The 23,417-nt window shown below is 37.9% G+C and overlaps 1 protein-coding gene across 7 annotated transcripts in view; it reads left to right on the top strand.

The window, feature by feature from the left end:
• The window catches only part of foxp1b (forkhead box P1b), a 528,108-nt gene that overhangs the window by 231,481 nt on the left and 273,210 nt on the right, over positions 1-23,417 (top strand). For all 7 annotated transcript variants that reach the window (XM_073072380.1, XM_073072379.1, XM_073072378.1 and 4 more), the window contains one exon: positions 5,314-5,495. In XM_073072380.1, the coding sequence (XP_072928481.1) occupies positions 5,325-5,495 (171 nt within the window). In that variant the 5' untranslated portion in view covers positions 5,314-5,324. The remainder of the gene's footprint in view (positions 1-5,313; positions 5,496-23,417) is intronic.

Genomic DNA, 23,417 nt, shown 5'->3' with positions numbered 1-23,417 from the left:
GTGAGTATTAAAGCCAGAGGGGATGAAAGACAAACTAGATTTGAGGCTGATGATCAGGCCAGCTATTACATCCAAAATGTAAAGCAATGCCTGAGCAAGGACCTGGACTTGCTGCAATTTGCCTATCACCACAACAAATCCATGGCTGTTGGAATCTTATTGGCTCTCAACTCTGCTCTAGAGCACTCTGACAACAGCCATACATACCTCAGGTAGCTGCTTATCAATTACAGCTCTGCATTCAAAGCCATTATCCCTTCACTACTAATCAGCAAGCTTCAAAACCCAGGCCCCTATATCTCCCTATGCAACTATATCCTTAACTTCCTCATAGTGAGGCCACAGGTAGTGTGGATTGACATTAACATCTCTTCCTCGCTAACGGTCGACATGGAGACACATCGAGTATGTGTGTTCAGCCCACTCTACATTCATGACTGTGTGGCAATGCACAGCTCAAATGCCATTTATGAACTCACTGATCGTACCACTGTTGTTGGCAGAATCTCAGATGGCAATGAGAAGGCACATGAGAGTGAGATCATCTGGTTGAATGGTGATGCAAAAACAACATCAGCAAGAATAAGTATTGATTGTAGATTTAAGGGAGAGGAAGTTGGGAGGACTCTCACCAGTCCTCATTGATGGGTCAGCGGTGGAAAGGGTGAGCAACTTCAAGTTTCTGGGCACCAACATCTCAAGAGTTTCTATCCTGGGCCCAACACATTGATGCAATCACAAAGAAGGCACAACAACATTAGGAGCTTGAGGAGATTTGGTATGCCATCAAAGACTAGCAAATTCCTACAGCTGCATGGTGGAGAGAATTCTGACCTGGTTGCATCACTACCTGGTATGAAGGCTCCAATGTGCAGGATCAAAAGAGGCTGCAGAGGGTTGTAGACTCAGCCAGCTCCATCACAGGCACAGCCCACCCCACCATTGAAGACATCTTTAAAAGATAGTGCCTCAGGAAGGCAGCATTCATCATTAAGGACTGTCACCACCCAGCATATGCTTTCTACTCATTACTGCAGGGGATTGTACAGGAGTCTGAAGACCCACAATCAACATTTTAGGAACAGTTTCTTCCACTCCATCAGATTTCTGAATGGTTCATGAACTCTTCTTCACCATTCCTCCTTTGTACTACTTCATTATTATTTTAAAACTTGGAGTATTTTTTATGTCTTGAACTGTACTGCTGCAACAAACCACAAATTTCATGATGTACATCAGTGATAATAAACCTGATTTTGATTCAGACTTAAGTTGCTCCAGTTCATATTTGTATGTAAATCTAAAAATCCACACTGCAACATTGAGAATATTTTGGATGGAGGGCCATTCAAAAATCAAATGATGACCTGAGCATGCTCATTGCAGAATTGGTTTCATTTGTGGACTGTGCTCAAGTTATGTAAATAAATAGGTTTTGCAACTTAAATTAGGAACAGGCTAGAACAACTTTTTGATGAAATAAATGCTTCTTGGAAATAATGTAAATTTCTCCATGTTTATCGACAAACCAATTGCAACTATTATTTGTAATGCTGAGCCTGAAAATGTTATCTTGTGGAACACCAGTAAATTGCATCCATTTTCCTCAAACCCACCCTCCTGTGGCACTTCGAAATTGCTCAAGTGTTGTAACACTTTGATCTACATGTGCTCAGAAAGACCATTTTCCCACATGTTGACATTTGATGAAATTATTCAGTTTTGCCCGGAGCACATTGCTTCTCTGTGAGTGTGTTTGTTTGAAACCGGTTTAAATACACACTTAAATCATTTTCCTGTGTCAGACAACTAAAAAAAATTCTATATTAAATAGAATAATTTCTACTGTGATCCTTCATCTTTTGTCATTGTGCCATTCATAATAGGACTGCAGAAAGCACATTTGAACTGGAACAAAGGGATTTGATTTTAGCTGAAAAGCCAACTAACTGAACAAAATAGGGCAGGTTTTGTGTGGTTAACAAATGATGGATGTGGCTAACCTGCTGATACAAACAATTGCTGTTTGTGAGTAAACAGAGCTTTGTATAAACAAGTTGTGCTGCTTTCTCACTGGGGCTGATATCATGATTGGGGCTGCAGCTGCTTTACCTTAATATACAAAATTCACCACTTGTATAAATGTCAGTGGATGAAAGAAGACTAACTAGTTGTTTGTCTTAAGTTTTTTCCACTGTTTACTCAAGCCACAATGCATTGCCACGACCTTGATTCTCTAAGTACTGGGCCCCTTTCTCCACCTCAATCTGTTTACATTGTCTTGGCTGAGTGTCACCTACAAAATCTGTTGATTATTTTACCTGGTTAATGTTAAATTGGTCTTGCAAGATGATGTGTTTGTTCATGAGCACAAATGCAGGCACCTTGTTTACAGTAGCTATGGCAGCAATCAGTTATTAAACAAATATACCCCTGTTTACGGGTGTGAGCAACAGTTTATTCAGTATGGTTGGACAAAACTTAATGCTGTGTTTTGATAAAGAAGAAGGGAACTTGTCCATGGAATGCAGGTCAAGCAGACTTGGGTTTGCTTTTCTTATCAGAGACTTCAATGAAGTGGGTAGCAGATTAGCAAATTGTTTCATTCTCCACCAGGTTTCCTTAGAATGGAATGGTGTCTATACAGTTGTTTGCTTTCTCTTCCTTCCCTCTACGCCTCCATCATTATCTGACAAAAGAGAAGGCAGAGCTGTACAGAATAACACGGGCATTCTGTGTGCATCAGAGATGGATAGAAAGTTCTTTGCCCAACAAGTGCTGTCTTAACAGGCCTCTTCTGTTAGAGAGGTGCAGTGTTGTGCTGCAGGCTTAGGAGGTGGTTGCAGGTGACTATGCATAGTTTGTTCCTCGCGGTGTTTGGTAAACAAGTTCAAAACCTTCACAAGGACTGCCTGTGTTATTGCTTTGAATGTTGTTGTTGTTTTAGAATATTTGTTGTGAATTTAAACCTGACAAAACCTGTTAATATTGACAACAGAATGCTGGGACTGCTCAAAGACAAGGGAAAAGAATACAGTCACAGTGACCTTGACAAATCATGTGTGTTTGTGCGGTAGGGCCTTTTCCCCTCTTAATTAATGCACTTTAGCTCTGGATGACTATTCAAAGAAAATCACATATTTTTATCTTCAATAATGCTGAAACTCACATTATGCATTGGAAATGATAAAACATTTATCATTTTTACCAACAGGTAATATACATAATTTATGCTGTTTTAGTGCTACCCTTTTTTGATATTCATGATGGATAACACTTAAGATTTCTTCTCGATATTGGAGAATGGTATTACACTACAGTAAAATTAATGAGAAGATAGATTTATGAGTTTCATTTGTTTGTCGATTCAAAAATTAATTGAGTGCTAATTTTAGCTGTTCCTCATCAGAATAGGTACTTAGCATTTGAGCATTATACTGCATTCATTGTGGGCTACCTTTGGTTTATTGTGGGTCAGTAATTTTGCATACATTGAAATAGCCTTTAGGCTCATTCTCTTGATTACTTTTTAGCTGCTGTGTATTAGAAAATTTACTCCTTCCCTTTTATAATTGTGAAAATTCATTATGGAGTGACAGTGCATGCATAATATCAGCAGAATGGTATGTTGTATTTTTAAACTGCATTACAGACACATTCTGTTTGGATAATTTTGTTTCTAGTTTACAGGTTTGCTAATATTCTTTACTATTTTGCATTTTCTGTCACACAGCATTTGAAATTGTTTTAATTTAGAACCTTTTTGAGTTGTCTTTTATTAGTGCCATTGTTGTTCCAGTGACTGAGCTTCCCACAGGAGTAAGCATGTGATATTATAAATCTGTATTTAGTTCAGTTTTCACTTCCTTTGATGATTAGGCAGAGTGTTTTAAGGGCATTTTTTCTGCTTCATATAAATAATTGATCAGTTAAGTTAATTCATTTCAGCCTCACTTGGTCAACCATCATTAACTATCCTAGAATAAAGCCTCTTCTTGTTAGCTGAGCAACTTTCCTTAAAATGGTTAATTCATCAAAGTACGGAGTTACAGTTGGGCTTAGATCACAGAAGTATATCAGTATCAAGGTGTGAACTGAATTAAATGCCTGCCAGCTGCTCAAGTTAAAGAGGCAGCACTTCTTGTGTCAGACTTTTGAGATTTTATTTCCTAACAATCTGGAAATGTAAACTTGTATTTTCTAGAACGGGTTTTTATACACTACCTTCGTAAAGTATTCTGAATGGTTTATTTTGAATATAGATGCACTGATCTAACAAAACTTAGTTGTACTATTATTTAACTTGATATTGAGCAGCAAGGAAGCGCATTTAGTAAGCATCTTTCCTTTTGTAAATATCGGTACTTTGTTAATCCAGTCACATCGATATTTTTACTTACTTTTCTTAGCTTCATATTAATTGTCACAAAGAAATTAACATTTCATTATGGTGTTGTCCAAGAAACATGCAATTAATCCAGCTAATCAGCATGTTTCGCAGTTAGTCCAGCATAACGACGCGATCTCTGTTTACAGATCACAGATAATATGGACCAATACTGGTCTCATTCATTTTCTACCTAGTTTCACTTTATCCCTTTGTCTCTTGAAGGTGTTGTCTTCCTGCTGAAGTGCAGTTCCACAGGCACCAGCTGACTTCTGTGCTTTGCCTACGTGGTGAATCTGTAAGATTCACTTCTGACTCTGTACTCGCCCTGACAAAAAATCTTAACGATAACACAATTGTGTAGCAAATTTTGAATATGGCCACTAACACTTGAAAACTAATTAGACTGATGCAACATGCTGTTTCAAGGCAGATTATGAACCACTATAATTTTGTTTTCTCAGTCTCCACAATTCATACCAGAAAAATTTTACACTGGTATGAAATTAGCTGCTGTAGTTTTGTTCTTAGCAGTTACTGGAGGCAAATGAGTTTAAGTATTCTTTTGGCCTTTTGTTGAATTTTAATTGTCACATAGTGCTGATACAAACTAAGGCCCAATTAAATCCTTCACTATATTCAAAGGCATTTTGTTTTACAGACACTTTATTTTAAACACCACCAGTGAAACTAATTACTAGAAAAGTAGTTATATCCAGTGAATAGAAAATAATAATGTGTGCTATATATTTATACTAAAACATGATGCAATTTGTGTTGGAAATTAAGTAAATGCAAAGCATATGTATGGCACTTCAAAATAAATAGACCTTTTGATGCTACCCATTTACCATTATGACAACTCAGAAAGTAAGGATAAAATCTGAAATTACTTTTGTTAACTATTATTTTGAATTATTTTTCAGGTTTTTAAGTCATGATGCAAGAATCTGGAACTGAGGCAGCAAGCAACATTTCAGCCAATCAGAACGGAGCTAGCAGTGGTAACCACTATCCAGACAGTAGCACAAGGGAGGGGAGATCAAACGGCGATATATCCTCGATTGAAGTGACCGCTGCTGAATTGGTTCATCTTCAGCAACAGCAGGTATACATTGTGCCATGGGTTTTCCATTTGATGCAAATTCCAGTTTTTACCTTGGTCTACATGTGCAGGTCGCTGCTTGAAGTAAATGTGCCATTACTTAGAGAACTGCAGTCATGCTGAATTCATTATTGCTGTAGTCACACAAAACCATGGATAAAATTTCAATAACTGCAGGCCACAGTTGAGTAAACAGTTGCACTGAAACTTAATTCCTGTTGACTTTTCCTCATTCTTTGCCAGGGGCAGATTCTGATGTGCTGTGCAAAAACAACAGAGTATATCTTCGATTAATGTGTAACATAAAAACAAAATCAGAACTGTTCAAAAAGGTTTTGAAGCATTTGCTTTGTAGTTTAAAATGATTTCTGCTTTTTAAAATGAGAAGAACGTAAAAATGTGACTGGGTGAATTGATAAATTGTGTTTCATCAGTTCATTTTGTACTGTTGACTCTTTTGTTAAGGTCAAAGTATTGAGATATTTTCTTAAAAACATCTTTCATTTAGTTAATTATATTGATTAGTTGATATCAGTCATAATAATCACACTTCATGTAACTGCAGTAATGGCACTTGGAGATTTTTCCAAAGATAAGGGCTTGAATTCCAAGGAGGCAAGCCTTTCTTTCCTTAGGAGAAGCATTGAGTTTACATTAAAACATGAGAAAAGGTGGTAGAATCATAAACAATAGATCTGCTTCAAACCAACTCTAGAAAATAATAGGTAAAAACAAAGTTCAAATTTGTCAATTCTGTCGGAAAGTTTCTTACTCAAAGAGCAGTCTACGCATCGAAGGAACGTCCATGTACTGCACAGGGGGAGAAACATCGTGGAGTCACTAAATGTCATTTTGAAAAACAGTAATGCCTTTCCACATGATTGAGCTAACCTGGTTCAAATGGTAGTCCTCTGTATCTAAATTGTGTAAATGCTGTGATCACAGTGGATGTGTATTTTGAGAGGAGTACTTTGAATGTCAGAAGTAGCATGCTGTTCTATGGTTCAAACACGCAAAATGCTAAATCCAGCATCAGTTTGGGAGGGGTTTATTACTTCCCTAGCACTTTACTGCAAAATTTAAACTTGGGGTGGAGGCACCTTGTTCTTGAGTTATTTGGATTTATGTATCAAATTGTATCCTTTTGCTCTGTTCACAGAAAAGAAATGAATTTATGTCATGTACTCTACCCAAAAGCACAAATTTGACTCGTAATTGGAAATGTTTTGGTAGCTGTCTTGGATTTCAGTAATAATTGTGTAAATGGTAATTAGGGTTGGCTTGTTCAGAATAATTAGATCAGCATGTAATCCAAAAGGATTTTGACTGATGGTGTCTATAAAACTTTTGGAGGACAGGTGAATGCTACCATTTTAACTTGGTAAAAGGGCCAAAGGTCCAGTAAAGTTTTAGAACTTAATAGTTTGCTGCGATATTGTTACCTACAAATTCATGTATGTCTTTTGAATACAAACTTAGAATTGCCATAATTCATCTGGAACTTTCCTTACAGCTGACCTTTTGAGATGAAGGTAATTGAGAAAGGTTTGCACTTCAGACTACTGAGCTATAGATGAAATGCAAGGAGGAGTCATTGGTTAGGGATTGTGAAAGTTCTCTTAAAATTCTTGCAAGTGAAAGTTGATCAATACTTCTAAACTGAATTAGCCTGATTTACATTGTAAGTATTAAAGTAAGCAATCACATTCTTCAAAAAATTGAGAAGAACAAAGACCCCCCCCCCACCTGCTGCCCCCTCCCCCCTTTAGTCTGCGTAATTTCACAAGGAACTTACCACAAGAGGGCCACAGTGAAGAACTTCATTCTGTTCCAAAAAACAGAAGGCCATGACAAGGTAGATATTGTCTCTAAGTTCTTTTCTATAAATAGCACAGTCCAGTCACATAAGGCAAAATTGTGGTCATGTCTCTACTAGATTACCTGACTGCATAAAAGGTATGGTTTAGATCCTGTTCTTTTAATTCAGATTGGTTATGAAGATGGCTGTGAATAGGTTCTGCAGTGCTTGCATATTGCATCTTACTCATATCAGTGTTCTAGGAAAAATAAACACAGGTATTTTGCAATTGCTAGCATTTATTGATAAATGGAGCTGAGCAGACAGAATTTAAATGTTGGTAAAGTGCATTTACAGGCTGCCTGATGGATCTGAAGTGTACTTGAGCTGGCACAGTGATTTATTAATAAAAGGTTAAAGGGTGACTGTTTTTCTCAATATAATGCAGGTATTGTGCATGCCAGTTTTCACTGGTGTTTATTTATTAGCCAGAAGAGAACAAGCACATGAGCTGCTTTCGAGTTTATGCTGCTAAACACCAGAGGATTTTGTGAGTCAGGACAACTTTTGAGTCAATAATCTGAAGCAAATGCACTGCCCTAATAGTTTAAAAATCCTTTCTAGTCAATGTGCTAGCTGGCATTATTTCAGATCAAACACACCACATTCCTGGACAAATGGGTAAATAGGTTTATTTGGTGGCTGAGCAGTGGTTGCTCAGAGTTTTCAGTTTTATTTTGAAAGTTCAGTCATGCATGACATCAGTGGTTGGGACCTGAGGAAAAATACAAATTTGCTGAACCACTTTTATGAAACCAATTACATAGAGTTCATATGGACATTTTGTAAACTTGCTAGCTTATTATCTTATTCTTTTAGAATGAATTTTTAAAAGCCAGCACTTAGAAGAACAAGAACTTAGAAATGATAAAAATATTCAGAAGTACAGACAAGGAATATTTGACTGGACTTGCTACTTTCATCAAAGCACTGTTCAGTGGAATTCAATTACCAATACCATGTATGCACTAAGAATTGCTTTCTTGCAGGAGAATTGTATTGGCCATTTATACAAACCCAGTGTCAATCTTCTGTTCACAATTCAGGTCAGATTTGAGGTCAAGAGGTGGGAGATTTTACTTCAAAATATGATCAGAGTAAACAGCTGAGCACCATTATTTAACTACACTGCTGGATTTGGCTGCAAATTAAAAACAAATGTGAATTTAAAGCTCAAGTATAAACAGTTCCTTGGATTTAAAACAGCTGTGAATATTGAATTAATTCAAATTTACCCCAAAGTGTAAATGAGAACCCGATAATTTACACATTCTCCTTCGCAATCTGATTGCTTTCATCTGATTGGGTTAGTACACAGTCCTTGTAAGGATCTTGTTTAAATCTTTGTATTATTAATAGAGACAAATTGATAACAGAAACAGAATCTCAAAAGGCCATCGCTATTTTCTAGTTGCATGAATATTCATTTTTGAAGGCTCACGCTTTCAGTTGGTAAGCTTTTGGAGTTGTAATTCTTGTTATCAGACACTTTCAAATTGTCTCTTTCTGACAAAAGAAGCATGCTAGTGTCTTTATTAGGTTTGTTCAGCTGCACTTGTTAATGGCTTGGTTAGCCAGCATTTGATGAAGAGCATGGTTTATATTTTACTTTGTTTGGTCACTGGTCTTAAACATCAATGGATCAATTGTATTGCTTTGAAAGATGGTAAACCTCAGGTTTGATAAGCAAAAACAATGGAGGGCAGTTTTGATAATGCAGTTTAACTTGGAACAAAGCAACAAAGGTATTCTGAGAATCTCTATCATCTTTGATTAGAAACAAAACAAAGCTATATTTGAATATTCTGTAAAATTCTTGTGTCAGAATCCTTGAAAATGTATATTAACTTTGACTTGGTAGCATGTTTTTTGGGAATTTTTAAACTGTATTATACTACTACACTGAATTTTCTGTGGCAATTTACTTTTGACATTTTCTTTATTCTTTACTGATTGACAACACTTGTTGTCTTTAGGTTAGATTAAGACGGATCATCCTGTGAATACCTCTGTTGTCGCTACTTGTAAGCTTAAATATTAAGGAAATAAGCAGGAAAAATGTATATGTGACCAGCAGGCTGTGTCCCCCCTCCCATCTTTCAATTTAGTTGACTTTAAAGTGTGCAAGTGATCTTACCAGTTTTATGCTGTTGCCAAAAATGAATTCCTCCTCTTAAAAAAAATCACAAGTATATCTAAATGTGAAATTATTAGGGTTTTGATTTAGAAATGTCCATCATAAAAGCAATAAATCCCTGTTCACTAAATTGAACAAACATCTTGAACGTTTCTGTATGACCACTGGCCTGGATTTTGTTAACAGAAGTTCACTGTTATTAAATGTAGATTAACCACTAATTTGCAGTAATCACATGTCAAATGTCCAAATTGTTGTCAGAGCACCCCTGCTTGCTCAGAAGATTTGTTAAAACTGCACCTACCCATGCAATCCCACATTGAATCATCTGAAATGGCAAGAAATTATGGTATTTATATGATAATAACTAAATTCACCAGTTAATGTCAGGGTTTGTCCTTTTCATTATAAGCAATATTATTATTAAATGATTTCTCTGGCATTGAAATTTATCTTGTACAAGTGTGAAGTTCCAAATGATTTTATATTGTTCAAGACACAGAAAAATGCTTTAATCTATGTGTTAATCATTGTTTCTTTCCCTTTATTAAAATTTCTGGTGATGATTTTGCATTGAATTGAAATCAGTTGAAATTGAGTTAATTGTCAAATGCACACAAGTACATGTGCGGACAGGTACAATAAAAAACCTTACTGCAGCAGCATCACAGACAGCATCGTATGAGCAGCATTCACAAGAAAAAAAATTAAATAAAACACAAGTTGTATACAATTTTATGTGAAAACATAATTAGAACAAAATAAACAAAGGCTACTTCAGTGCAAAGGTGTAGCTAAAGTTGCCTTTAGGGTTTTGCTGGTTGGTTTAAGAACTGAATGGTTGAAACAGCTATTCTTGACCCTGATGGTGTGGGACTTTAGGATTTTGAACTTCCTGCCTGATGATAGCTGTGCAAGATTGGCATAGTCCGGATGGTGAGGATCATTAATGATAGATGTTGCCGCCTTGAGGCACAGTCTCCTGTAGATAATACCCATGATGAGGAGGGATATGCCTATGATATGTTGGGAAGTCCACTACTATCTGCTGCTTCTTACATTCCTGCATGTTTAACTTGCTTTATCACATCTTGATGCAACCAGTCAGGGTAGTTTCTGCAGAAGTTTGTTAGAGTGTTGGATGACGAAAAGCTGAACCTCATTAACTTCCTAAGAAAGTAAAAACTCTGGCATATTTTCCATGTGATTGCATCTATGTGCTGCGCTCATCTGATACATTACCCACCCAGGAATTTAAAATCGCTGACTCTCTCCATTGTGGACCCCTACCCTCATGTAAATTGGTGCACATTTGCCCTTCTCCCCCTTCCTGTAGTTTTGTTGACATTGAGTGAGAGGTTGTTTTTGCAGCCTTACTTAACCAGGTGACTGTCTGGTTCATTACCACCTGTGATTCATCCACCAAAATAATTTTTGTCAGCAAATTTGAAGATGGCATTGGAGCTGTGCTTAGCTACAGAGGCATGTGTGTATAGGGAGAAGAGTAGGGGGCTAAGCACTTAGTCTTGAGGTGCACCTGTGTTGATGGTCAGTAAGGAGGAGATTTTGTTACCAATTCTCACTTGAGGTCTGCAGATAAGGAAGTCAAATATTTTGGAGAGGGAGGTGTAGACCCCCAGATCTTGAAGCTTGATAATGTGTTTGGATGGGATGATTGTGCTGAACGCTGAGCTGTGGTCAATAAAAAGAACCTTGACATACGAGTTCTTGTTGTCCAGATAGTCCAGAGCAGTGTGAAGAGCCAGAGAAATGGAATCTGCTATTGTTCTGTTGTGGCAGATCCAGGCAATTTCTGAAGTAGGATTCGTGCCATAACTGTCCTCTCAAAACACTTCAGCATGGTTGATGTAAGTGGCACCAGAAGGTGGTCATTGAGACAGGTCTGCACTTTCTGCTTCGGTACTGGTGCAGTAGATGCCTTTTTAAAGCAGGCGGGAACCTCAGTTTGGAGAAGCAGGAGGTTGAATATGTCCGTAAATACATCAGCCAGTTGGTCCGAGCAGATCTTCAGTGCGCAGCCAGGTATGTCATCAGGACCAGATGCCTTTTGTGGATTCACCCTCTTGAAAAGATGCCTGGATGTTGGCCTCAGAGACTGAAATTAATTGCAAGGTTATCTGGAGATGGCAGCGCTTGTGTGGGTGTATTATAGTTCTCCCTATCAAAATGTGCATAATGCAGTGAGCTCAACTGAGAATGCTACTTGATCTCGTCAGGTAGGAAGTTATAGTGTTCAAGGCGTGCCACAGTTGTCGAGTATCCATCTGTGATTCCAGTTTAGTTTCAAGTTGCCTCTTTGCATTCACATTACCCTTCCAGAGGTCATGCCTGGACTTCTTGTGTAACTCTGGTTATGAATTCTTCCTGTCTCAGTAAATGCATATTCCCTTAATTTTTTTTTGGACCTATTTGGTTAGAAGATGCATAGTTACTTGTGGTACACATAGAGATCGATCTCATAACTCCTGTGGTGGGTGCCATGCTGAAATAACTTCTAATTACACCACCATTCAAAAGAACATTCCCACCCCACCCTTCCACCAGTATGTGTGTCTAATTAATGAGCGGTACCTTTTTTGTCAATGAAAGCAAAATCCAGCACAAAGACTTTACTGAATCACAATCATTATTTTAGATAGGGTTAAGCAAACCTATAGACAGCAAACTTAATCATGCTTTGAAATCTTATCTACTACCTTTTGCACTATAAACTTTAAAGCATGCTGTATATGAAAATGATCTTTAATGGCATTACGGATATGAGTATGCCCTTTGTTTGATGAGCTGACAACTGACTCTTGAATGGTAACATTTTTCTTTTGTTAGTCTGTCCTTGCACTCTGCCTTTTGTATACCTACAAATATGCACAGTCATGCATATACACATACACAGTCTCTGCATTATTTGACACAGATATTCACAATTTTTACACTTATTTCCAGTAGTTCTTGCTTAGATACTTTCCTTTAGCAACTACATGCAAAGTAGTTCATCTTTCTCACAGATTTTCTTGTATGCCTCTCTGATTATAGAGTGCTATGGGTAACCCAAGGTGATTTCTAAAGCAAGTACATGTTTGGCACAGCTTTGTGGGCCGAAGGGCCTGTATTGTGTTGTAGGTTTTTCTATGTTTCTATTATTTACATACTTCTACATTTTTTTTTGAAAACACAAAGGAGAATTATGTTCATATGATTGCATTTTAATTTACAGTAATAGCTGAATGGCTTTTCCTTGAGGCTGCATGTTACGTGTATATTACCATACCTTGCTTATTTCTTTTTTCTCTACACAATGAAACAGGGCCTTGAATTGAAATGTTGATTATACCTTTGTCTCCTCGGAAGCTGTTTGATGCACTGAGTTCTCAAGCAGTTTGGTGTTTTTTTTTTGTCTATATCCAGTTTCTGCAGTCTCGTGTCTCAAATGATATTTTTCAACTTGTCTGCATGTACTGTTTGTGAAGTAATAAATGAGCAGATCAGCAGGCGGTCCAGATTTAGTTAGGGTGATTCTTTCAGACTATCTACATGACTGGCTCAGTCTTTTCCAAAGATGTTGCCTGACCTGCTGAGAATTTTCAGGATTTTATGTGTATGTGTGTATATATATCAAATTTCTGGCAACGGCAGTTTTTTTCACTTTACCATCAGTCATTTGCTCCTGATTTGTACATCAATCACAATGTTTTGTATGCTTTTCTCATCTTGTTGCACTTGAGTAATATTAACTTTCATACAAGTTGTTTAAATGTTGCAAATGTATTAAAAGCACTTCACTGGAGCTTAGCTTTTAAACAAGTAAATGCAAATAGATATCACACTAGAATCAGAATCGGGTTTATTGCCAATATGTGTCGTGAAATTTGTTAACTTAGCAGCAGCAGTTCAATGCAATGCGTAATATAGAAGAAGGAAAAATAATAAAAGTAAATCAATTACAGTATACGGTACATACATTAAATGATTAAAAATTGAACAAAAAACAGAAATAATGTATACTAAAAAAATGAGGGTTCAAACGTCCATTTAGGAATTGGATGGCAGAGGGGAAGAATCTGTTCCTGAATTCGCTGAGTGTTTGCCTTCAGGATTCTGTACCTCCTACCTGATGGTAACAGTGAGAAAAGGGGATGTCCTTAATGGCATGTCCTTAATAATGGATGCTGCCTTTCTGAGACACCGCTCCTTGAAGATGTCCTGGGTACAATGTAGGAAAGGAGATGTACAAGTTGTCTTAAAAACTTGTTTGAGGTGATAGGTTTCAATGAGAATCTTAAAAGATGGTGGGGAGCGAGGGTTTAAGAAAGGGAAAGAGATTGAACTGTTACTTAAGGTACAGTTGCCTGTGGTAGACTAAGCAAAAGTTAGCAATACAAAAATGAGCAGAAATAGAAGGATCTTGGAAAGCTGAAGGGCTGGAAAACTAGAAATCTAAAAGGAGTGATAACAAAGGTCAAAGTACATTTATTACCAAAGTATGTATTCTATATACAACATTGATTCAACTTCTTACAGGCAGCCACAAAACAACCCAGTAGAACCCATTTTAAAAAAAGGTTGCCAAACACTCAATGTGCTGGGAACAAAATACAAATCATGCAAGCAATAAAAGTAAGCAGAAAATATACAGAATTGAAGTTAATGGAAGTGAGTCCAGAGCTTCAAAGCCAATTTTCACTGCAGCTGATTCAGGAGCCTGTTAGTTGCAGGCCACAACCTCAGTTCAGCGCAGAGATGAGTAAACCTTGTGGAGCAGTGAGATGTTTGTCTCTCTCTTCTGGCCCAAACACCTTGACCTTTTCAATCTGGCCTGGTGCTTATATCAACCGAACCTCGGGCCTTTCCTCACCGTCAGTCCTGGGCCTTGCTGCTTCGACACGCTCTTGGATCTAGGCCCCGCTGCCTCGATTTGGCCTGTACCCAACCTTTCCAATCTGGCCCAGTGCTTATGTCAAACAAACAGTGGGTCGTTCCTCACACTCAGGCCCAGGTCCGGGCTCCACTACCTCGTCTTGGTTCTGCCACATCAAATCGCCTTCAATCAAGTCCGTTTCAGTACTAGCCAAACATTGCCTCATTTCCTGCTCTCGGGCCCAGGCACTGTTGCTTTGATTGCGCCCACACCCCCATCCCGCAACTGTCCTGCACCTTCAAGACTTCAGTTCATACCACAAGTGGGTCAGGTGGGTCAAAAGCTCAGCTCTAAAAGGGAAGTTGCAGGCTATTGATTGCAGTGATTGCATCCAAGAAAAGTGTGATTAATACAGTAGTTTTTTTTTTGTTTGCTACAAGCACTGTGCTTCACGAGCATCATCTAAACCAGAGGATGGAATTTAGGATGTCAGAGGTGAGATTTGAACATGAAAGCTTTAATTTTAAAACTGAGTTGCTTCTGGACCAAGAGCCAATATTGGTTACCGAGTATAGGTTACATTGTGAAGGGTCTTGGCTGGAAACTTTGGCTGTTTATTCATTTCTATTGAGGCTGCCTGACCTGCTGAGTTCCTCTAGCATTTTGTCTGTGTTGTGCTTGTACGTGCTTGCTTTGGAATGCTGAGACCCCAGTCATCATGGATTTATGACTGAAGTGTATGGGATAATGGGCATTAGAGTATGCAGAGGTCCTCTATCAATCTTCCCTGATGTTACGTTATGACCCTCCAATAATGATAGACTATGCAAAGACCATGGAAAATGTGGGTCATTTCCCGTATTTTGGGAGTCATCTTTAATGACATAGATGATGCAATTGATCATTTGGTCTCATACAAATGATTTCAAGAAATTAATTATGTGTAGGACAACATGAAGCAAAGGATATGATCAAAGTCACAAAGAAGTGAAAATCTACAGATGCTAGAAACCCGAGCAACACACAAAATGCTGGAGGAACTCAGCAGGCTAGGCAGCATCTGCGGGGGGGGGGGGGTGGGGGGGGGGGAGAAGTACAGTTGATATTTTGGGCTGAAACCCTTCACCAGGACTGGTCAATGATCAAAGTAGTGCCTGGCAAATAAATGTTATTTAGAAAAATAGACACATTTTTGTAGCTGTCTTCAATATAAAGGTATTTTGTCACCCCGCCTGCAGGACCAAAGCTAAAACTGTACCAAAACTTAACATTGCAAGGTAAGAAGACAAGTTAGCAGTGGAGCATGACTCAGGGATCTATATTAGCATTGACCTGATGTCTTTAGATGGGTTTTTGAAAGCTGGTGGCAGGCTTGGTGTATTTAGTGAATAAATCCCAGAAAAGAAATAAAGATGAGCGTTGCTTTAGTGAACTACTTTTCACAAACTCTGATGTACAGAAACAGTTTAGATCTGGTAAAATTACTTTTGAATTGTAGTATTTTAAGTCATGAATACTGACTGTAATAATGCAAATTGTAATGACATAGAAACAAATGAGACAAAGCTTGATTTCTTGCTTCAGATGTTGTTTGCAGAGAAGATGGTGTTAGTTAATTTTCTTCTGCAAACAGTACACAGCTAGATGAGAATTAATATCATAAACAGTTGCCAGTGAATTTGGGGAATGGTTTCAATTAATAAAAATGGAATAACTGAGTAAACTTGTTGAGGGAAGGAATGTTTCTGAGTAGGTTTACAGAATCAGAATTGGGTTTATTATCACTGGCATGTGACGTGAAATTTGTTAACTTAGCAGCAACTCAATGCAATACATAATCTAGCAGAGAGAAAAAATAAAATAATAAATAAACAAGTAAATCAATTATGTATATTGAATAGATTAAAAAACGTGCAAAAACAGAAATACTGTATATTTTTTTAAATGTGAGGTAATGTCCAAAGATTCAATGTCCATTTAGGAATTGGATGGCAGAGGGGAAGAAGCTGTTTCTGAATCATTGAGTGTGTGCCTTCAGGATTCTGTGTCTCTGGCCTGATGGTAACAGTGAGAAAAGGGCATGCCCTGGGTGCTGGAAGTCCTTAATAATGGACACTGCCTTTTTGAGACACTGCTCTCTAAGGCTGTCCTGGGTAGTTTGTAGGCTAGTGCCCAAGATGGAGCTGACTAGATTTACAACCTTCTGCAGCTGCTTTCAGTCCTGTGCAGTAACCCCTCCATACCAGACAGTGATGCAACCTGTTAGAATGCTCTCCATGGTACAACTATATAAGGTTTTGAGTATATTTGTTGACATGCCAAATCTCTTCAAACTCCCAATAAAGTATAGCTGCTGTCTTGCCTTTTTTATGACTACATCAATATGTTGGGACCCGTTTAGATCCTCAGAGATCTTGACACCGAGGAACTTGAAGCTGCTCACACTCTTCACTTCTGATGGAGGGAAAATGGATCAACTATTATGAAATGGTTGATTAGACTCGATGGGCCAAATGGTCAGTTCCGCTCCTATACCTTGTGCTCTTTTGGGATTACAATTTGAAACAAAGGAAGAAGGTTTAGTAATGCTCTGGAAGGAACAGGAGGAAGAATTTTAAATTGGGCCTTTGGGTTATTAGAAATTATAGTTTTTATCTGGTTGAGAAAATGGCCCACAGCTTTTTTCATGAGATGAATTTTATGAAAGGTGGAGGATGTGTGGAGCAATTAAAGCGTAAAACCAGATTTTTTAACGGCATCGTTTAGAAGTTGGATATATGGTGAAGGGTGCATGAAGAAGGAATATTTTGGTAAAAATTTACTTTAAAGAAAGCAAAGTTCATGGTCTGGCACTTGGATTTACATTGAGGTATTAAGGATTGCAATGGAATCAAATCTATTCACAGTCTGACTTTGTGGTAATTTGAGAACTCATCCAGATTTCACAGTGGAGCAGTGAACAATTGGTTACAGGCAGACAGGTGGGACCCACCATCATTTTTTTTTGCTACCTTTATAACTATTTTGAATTGTGTGTTAGAGTAGATGTATAACAATCCTTGCACGTTTAGTCAGTTATTATTATAATTATTGGAAAAATGTGGGCAATACATTCCTAAAGTTTCAGTGTGCTCTGCTGTTGAGCAAGGCTCCATGCTACAGAAAGGACTTGTAAAATTACTTCTATGTAGTCTAACAAAGTTCATGGTGCTTTTTTTTAAAAAAAGAAGTCTTTTAATGTTTAAAGAATAAGCTACATCTGTTTATGAAATGAGTTTTAAGCAGATGAACAGAAAATTCTGGTAGCCATAGTTGCTGTTGAGGAATAAATGTAAACTGAGTTGAACAAGCCCATTTTCCATTTTAAAGCTTTGCTATTTATTGTCATTATCCATAAGTATGTGGGACTTGAAGTTATGAAGTATAAACATTATCCAGGTGCGGTGGAACAGCTGCCAGTGAATGACACGTTAATCGAATGCTTTTGTATGTTTGTTCAGTATTGTGTGGCTTATTGAACTGCTTTCATAGCAAGAAATATTTTGACTAAAATATTTCCGTTCCATTCTATACTAGTAATTCCTTACCTATTTTTCACATTAGCAGTGCAGGGTACCCAAGATGTACTCCCATTCATTCTGTCTTTTTCATATGATATTTTTGAAGAAAGATCCATCTTCAGCAATTAGTGTTGTGTATGGATTTACTTTTCTGCTTTGTTCTAATCACAAGGTGTGTTTTTTGTTGCCACGTTTGGGTTATTGCAGTCAGGTTGTTGAGTAGAATTGATTCAAAAATCCAAGGTAATAATTGGAGGGAGGAGTGCAATTAATTTAGGTGCTTTTCCATTGGATAAAGTAACCACTTTGTAGGGTACTATATCTGTTGGAAGGCGGGGTGGTGGAGAGCAAAGTAGAATTTTTTAATGTCCTTATGAAGTTGCTTAAAAGCCTTTAAATGGCATTCCCCTTTGGAGTATTGCAGTGAAATATAGAATATTATAGCCCAGTACTGGCCCTTTGGCCCACAATGTTGTGCTTAGCTTTTAAGCTACTCTAAGACCAATTTAACACTTCCTTCCCAGATACCCCTGCATTTTTCTATCATCAGTGTGCCTACCTAAGAGTCTGGTAAATGTCCCTAATGTATCTGCCTCCAGCATTACCCCTAGGAGCATATTTAATGCACCCCCCCCCACCCACTCTCTGTGGAAGACAGACTTAACTCTAACATCCTGTCCATAAATTCCAATCATTTTAAAATCATCCCCCTTAATATTAGCCATTTCGCGCTCTTCTGAACAACATCTTCTTAACAACCGTAATAACTTCTGTGTGAACTTTGGATACATGTCAGTAGACCCTAAGATCCTTCTATTCCTCCACACAGATAAGAATCATGGCATTAACCCTATATTCTGCCTTCAAATTAGACTTTCCAAAGTGGATCACTTTGCCCTTTTCTAGGTTGAACTACATCTGCCGCCTCTCAGGCCCAGCTCTGCATCCTATTAATGTCCCATTGTAACCTACAGCAACCTTCTGTACTAATTACAACACCAACCACTTTCATGTCATCTGCAGACATACTAACCCACCATTCCACTTTCTTATCTAAATCCCTTACAAAAATCATAAAAAGCACGGGTCCTGAAACAGATCTCTGTGGAACATCACTGGACACCACAATCTCTAGGCAGAATACTCTCCATCTACAACCACCATCTACATTCTGTGGGCAAACCAAATGTGAATCCACACAACCAATTTCCCTATATTCTGTGCCTCCTGACTTTCTGATGAGCCTTCCATGTGGAACCTTATCAAACATCGTACTAAAATCCATATATATATCACATACCTTGATCAGAATGTTTTGTCACATCCTCGGAGAATTTAGTGATGCTTGTGAAGGCATGATCTGTCTCTCACAAAGCCACACTGACTATCCCTAATCAAGACTACACATCTCCAAATGCTTATAAATCCTGTCTCTAAGAATCTTCTCTAATAATTTGTCCACTAATAAGTAAGACTCACTGGTCTATAATTCCCACAAATCTCTCTACTCCCTTTCCTGCACATAGGAATAACATTTTCCAATGATCTGCTGCTACTCCTGTGGGCAGTGAAGATGCAGAGATCATTGCCAAAGGCACAGCAATCTCTTCCCTTGCCTTCCTAGGTTACTATGAGATGTTAATGAATAGATAGAACAAAGCGAATATTTAGAGAAGTCATAGTGACAGTATCTGGGTATTAATATGTACCTTTTGAGGAGCTTTACTGTTTGATACCTCCTGGCATCTCAAACTTGCTAATTAGAAAGTATAAAATAAATCTATTGTCAGGTTACAATTGGCTTTTGAATTTACTAATTTTGAATTTTCTGGAGATTGTTTGAAGTTGGCTATAGTGAGATTCCTTCACCTGACTAACTGCATCCAAGCTCTTAAGTTTTCCTATAACTTTCAAATAACTCCATGAAGCTATTACCTGTGCTCTAGAAATATCAGCTTCTTAATGATTTCTGTCCATCTGTGAAAGTGGCTTGGCTATTTAAATTAAAATTGCCAATTAATTCATTATTTAAAACATCAAATACAAATGAACATCTTGCAACACATCAAATTGCATAACAGCTTAAACAATGCAAACCCGAATTTGATTTTCTTCGTTGAAGAAGGGTCTATGCTGGTTATAAAATTGATCTGAGTGATTTTTAAAAAATGTGCATTTCTCTATGTCACATTTTAATAGATCAATAGTACTTTGCTGCAGTGGAAGTGATTCAGTGATCTGTGAGCACACAGAAAGGAGTAGCACTCAGCAGCACTGCATCTCCTCAAGTGGTTCATGGTTTTCTCCTCATTAATGAACAGTAAATCACACATTATCTATCTCTGATTTCCCAACATTTACTTCCATGAGTGCCAGATTGCGGATTTGCCCCCAACATCTTACAGTCTCATAATCTTACAGTTTTGAAGATCATTTAGCCCATTGTGCCTCTGAAAGAGCCATTCAGTAAATTTCTCTCTCTTCTGTTCTCTCCTTGCAGCCTGTATCCATTCAGTTATTTGTTAAAGATTTCACTGTCTTATACCGTATTTGGTAATTGAAAAGGAATGTGAGGAAATACAAGCTATACTGCTCATAGTTGCACAGAGGCTTGAAAACTTACTCTTTCTTTCAGGGAGTGTTTCTTTTTGTCAGTGGTGCTATTTATAAGACTCAAAAGGCATAACTTAGATAAAGCTTTAATACTTGGCTTCTTAGCACACTGATCTAATTGTGGTGTATTGGAAATAAGAGAACACGGGAGTTACTGTCATTGTTACAGAAATATTCTATCATTTTGTGAGCTAATTTGGATGATTCTGGAAAAATGCTAGCATTGCAATACTTGATTAACATGCACCCATTAGACCCATTGATACATGTACAGAGAAAGCACAGCAAATTACTGCTACAAACTCATCAAAATAAATTTAGCCGCTGGTTGACATTCTTTGGCTTAACCTGTAACCAGGGTGTCCCTTTTCATCAGATAACATTTGCACAAGGTAGTTACAAGATATAGGAGCATTATTAGGGCAATTGGCTTTGCAAGCACGCTCCACCATTTCCCTCTCAGCCTCAGTCTCCTGCCCTCTCCTCATATCCCTTCAGGCCCTGACTAATCAAGAATCTATTTGGCCTCTTCCTTAAATATACCCAATGACTTGGCCTCCACAGCTGCCTGTGGCAACGAATTCCACAGATTCACCACTCTGTTGCTAGAGAAATTTCTTCTGATATCTGTTCTAAATGAATGCCCCTTTACTCTGAAGCTGTTTCCTCTGTTCCGTCATTCCCCCATCATAGGAAGCATTCACTTCACATCCCCTCTATTGAGGCCTTTCAACATTTAATAGATCCGCCCCCATCATTCTTCTGAATTCCTGTGAGCACGGGCCATGAATCATCGAATGCTTCTCATATGATGAGCCTTTCAATCCTGGAGTTGTTTTTGTGAACCTCATTTGGTGCAGGGGGCAGGGGTTCAGATTTCTGGATCATTGGGATATTCTGGGGAAGGTATGACATACAAAAGGGAAGGGTTGCATTTGAACCCAAGGGGGATCAATATTCTTGTGGGCAAGTTTGCTAGAGCTGTTTGGACGAAGGGTCTTGGCCAGAAACGTCAACTGTGCTTCTTCCTATAGATGCTGCCTGGCCTGCTGCTTTCCACCAGCATTTTGTGTGTGTGTGTTGCTTGAATTTCCAGCAGCTGCAGATTTCCTCGTGTTTGCATCAGAAGATATTCCCTTATCTTAAGCCTTGTTTGCACCTTTTAAAATGTGAATGTTCCATACCAGGAACTTGCCTGGTTACTAGCTTGATAAAATGAGCAAATTGACTGAATTTCTGTTGTAGCCTGGAAGGCCAGGTGACCTGAAACCTTCCTTGTGGCTTGGTATTGCAGCTCAAAAAGAAGGCATGATTGATTGTGGCAAAAAGATTTAAAGATGACTGTTCCCTAATATTACATGTTGATCTTGAGGTCTTTTGCATACGTTAGGTTTTCCAATGAACATTTGTGGGTGATAATCCTTCTATAGCTGTGATATTCCCACTGTTATTGGGAAGCCCATAATCCTAATGAATCTATGTGTGCACATTCTGGAGCTGGCTTTCCAGGAAGGCAGAGAAGAATTTGTATGTTTTGGGTGTACCAAGCATAGTGACTTGATGGAGTCTATAGTGCTAACCTGGAAAGACATGGTGGGATGAAAAAAAATCAAAGTCCCTGTCATTGCCACTGGTAGCACAGTTCCTGAACTGCCCTGTAAATGAATTTTATTCATTCATGGGATTTACAAATCCCAGGTTTTTGCTCATCCCACTCTGTCTTAATGAAGATGCCAATGAAACACAATAGCTTTTGTGGATTATAAACACCAATGCTTTCTTTTTGATGCAGCCTAGCAAGCTATTCAGTTGTATCAAGGGGCAATGGAAGAGTCTGTAATGCAGCTCTGAGTTTGGTGTCACTTGTAGGTCACAAGCTAATTACTTCTCTAAAGGGCAATAAGGAACTAAAGAGATTTTTTTAAATGAAGACCCATTTGTTTCAATATTATTACTGATATTAAGCTTTTTATTCTGGATTTACTTAATTAACTAATTAGTTGATTAAATAACTAGTATGATTTGAACTCGGGACTCTGGTCATTAGCCCAGGATTTTGGCCTTAGTATTCAGCAAACTAATGCAGTAAATATACCACAATAAGCAAACGCATGGTTGGCACTATGGCCGCAGCACATAGCATACCTTAATTTAAAAACTGAAGAAATTAGAAGCAGGTCAGGCAGGATCTGTGAAAAGCACAAAAACTAGTTATATTTCATGTTAGGACCCTGTATCAGACAAAGGGTCTTCAATCTGAAATGTTTAACTCTGTTTCTTTTTCCAGAGATACTGCCTGATTGTTGAGTGTTTCTCACATGTTATTTAAGGTTTTAAACGCCTGTTATTTTTTGATTTTCATATAGCATATTTTGATGAGTACCTTCTGGCAGATGTAGTAGAAAATTATCCTTAGTTTCATATGATGAAAACATAATTTTAGAACTGAATGCATATTATTCTGCTTTTGAAATGTGGTTTCATTGAATTCATTGTAATCCAACATGCATCTTCACATTATTGCATGTTTACCCAAAATATCTGGATTGTAGTTGTTTACTTTGCTCCTGGATGGAAAAAATCAAACACTTAATGTGTAATCCATAACTTTTTACTGCATTTAATAAGGCTCATCCCATCATCAACTCTTGATTTCCTATAAAATTAAATGGATGTGGACACATGGGTGTGTACATCCATAAGCATTTAAGTTAAAACATTTTATTATTGAGAAACTTCTTGAACAATGCTTTACCACACTCGTGGAATTCAACATTACTTTAGTTATGGAAATTAGGAGAAATATGTTGCCACTCAATCCTGCTTAGAAATGTGTTATATCCAATAATAATGCAATTGCTTGGTGATATTTTGCTGGCAG

Source organism: Hemitrygon akajei, chromosome 19 (genome assembly GCF_048418815.1).
Source record: "Hemitrygon akajei chromosome 19, sHemAka1.3, whole genome shotgun sequence".
Lineage (NCBI taxonomy): Eukaryota > Metazoa > Chordata > Chondrichthyes > Myliobatiformes > Dasyatidae > Hemitrygon > Hemitrygon akajei.
The sequence above is the reverse complement of the archived record's forward strand: the minus strand, read 5'-3'. Positions and strand labels throughout refer to the sequence as shown.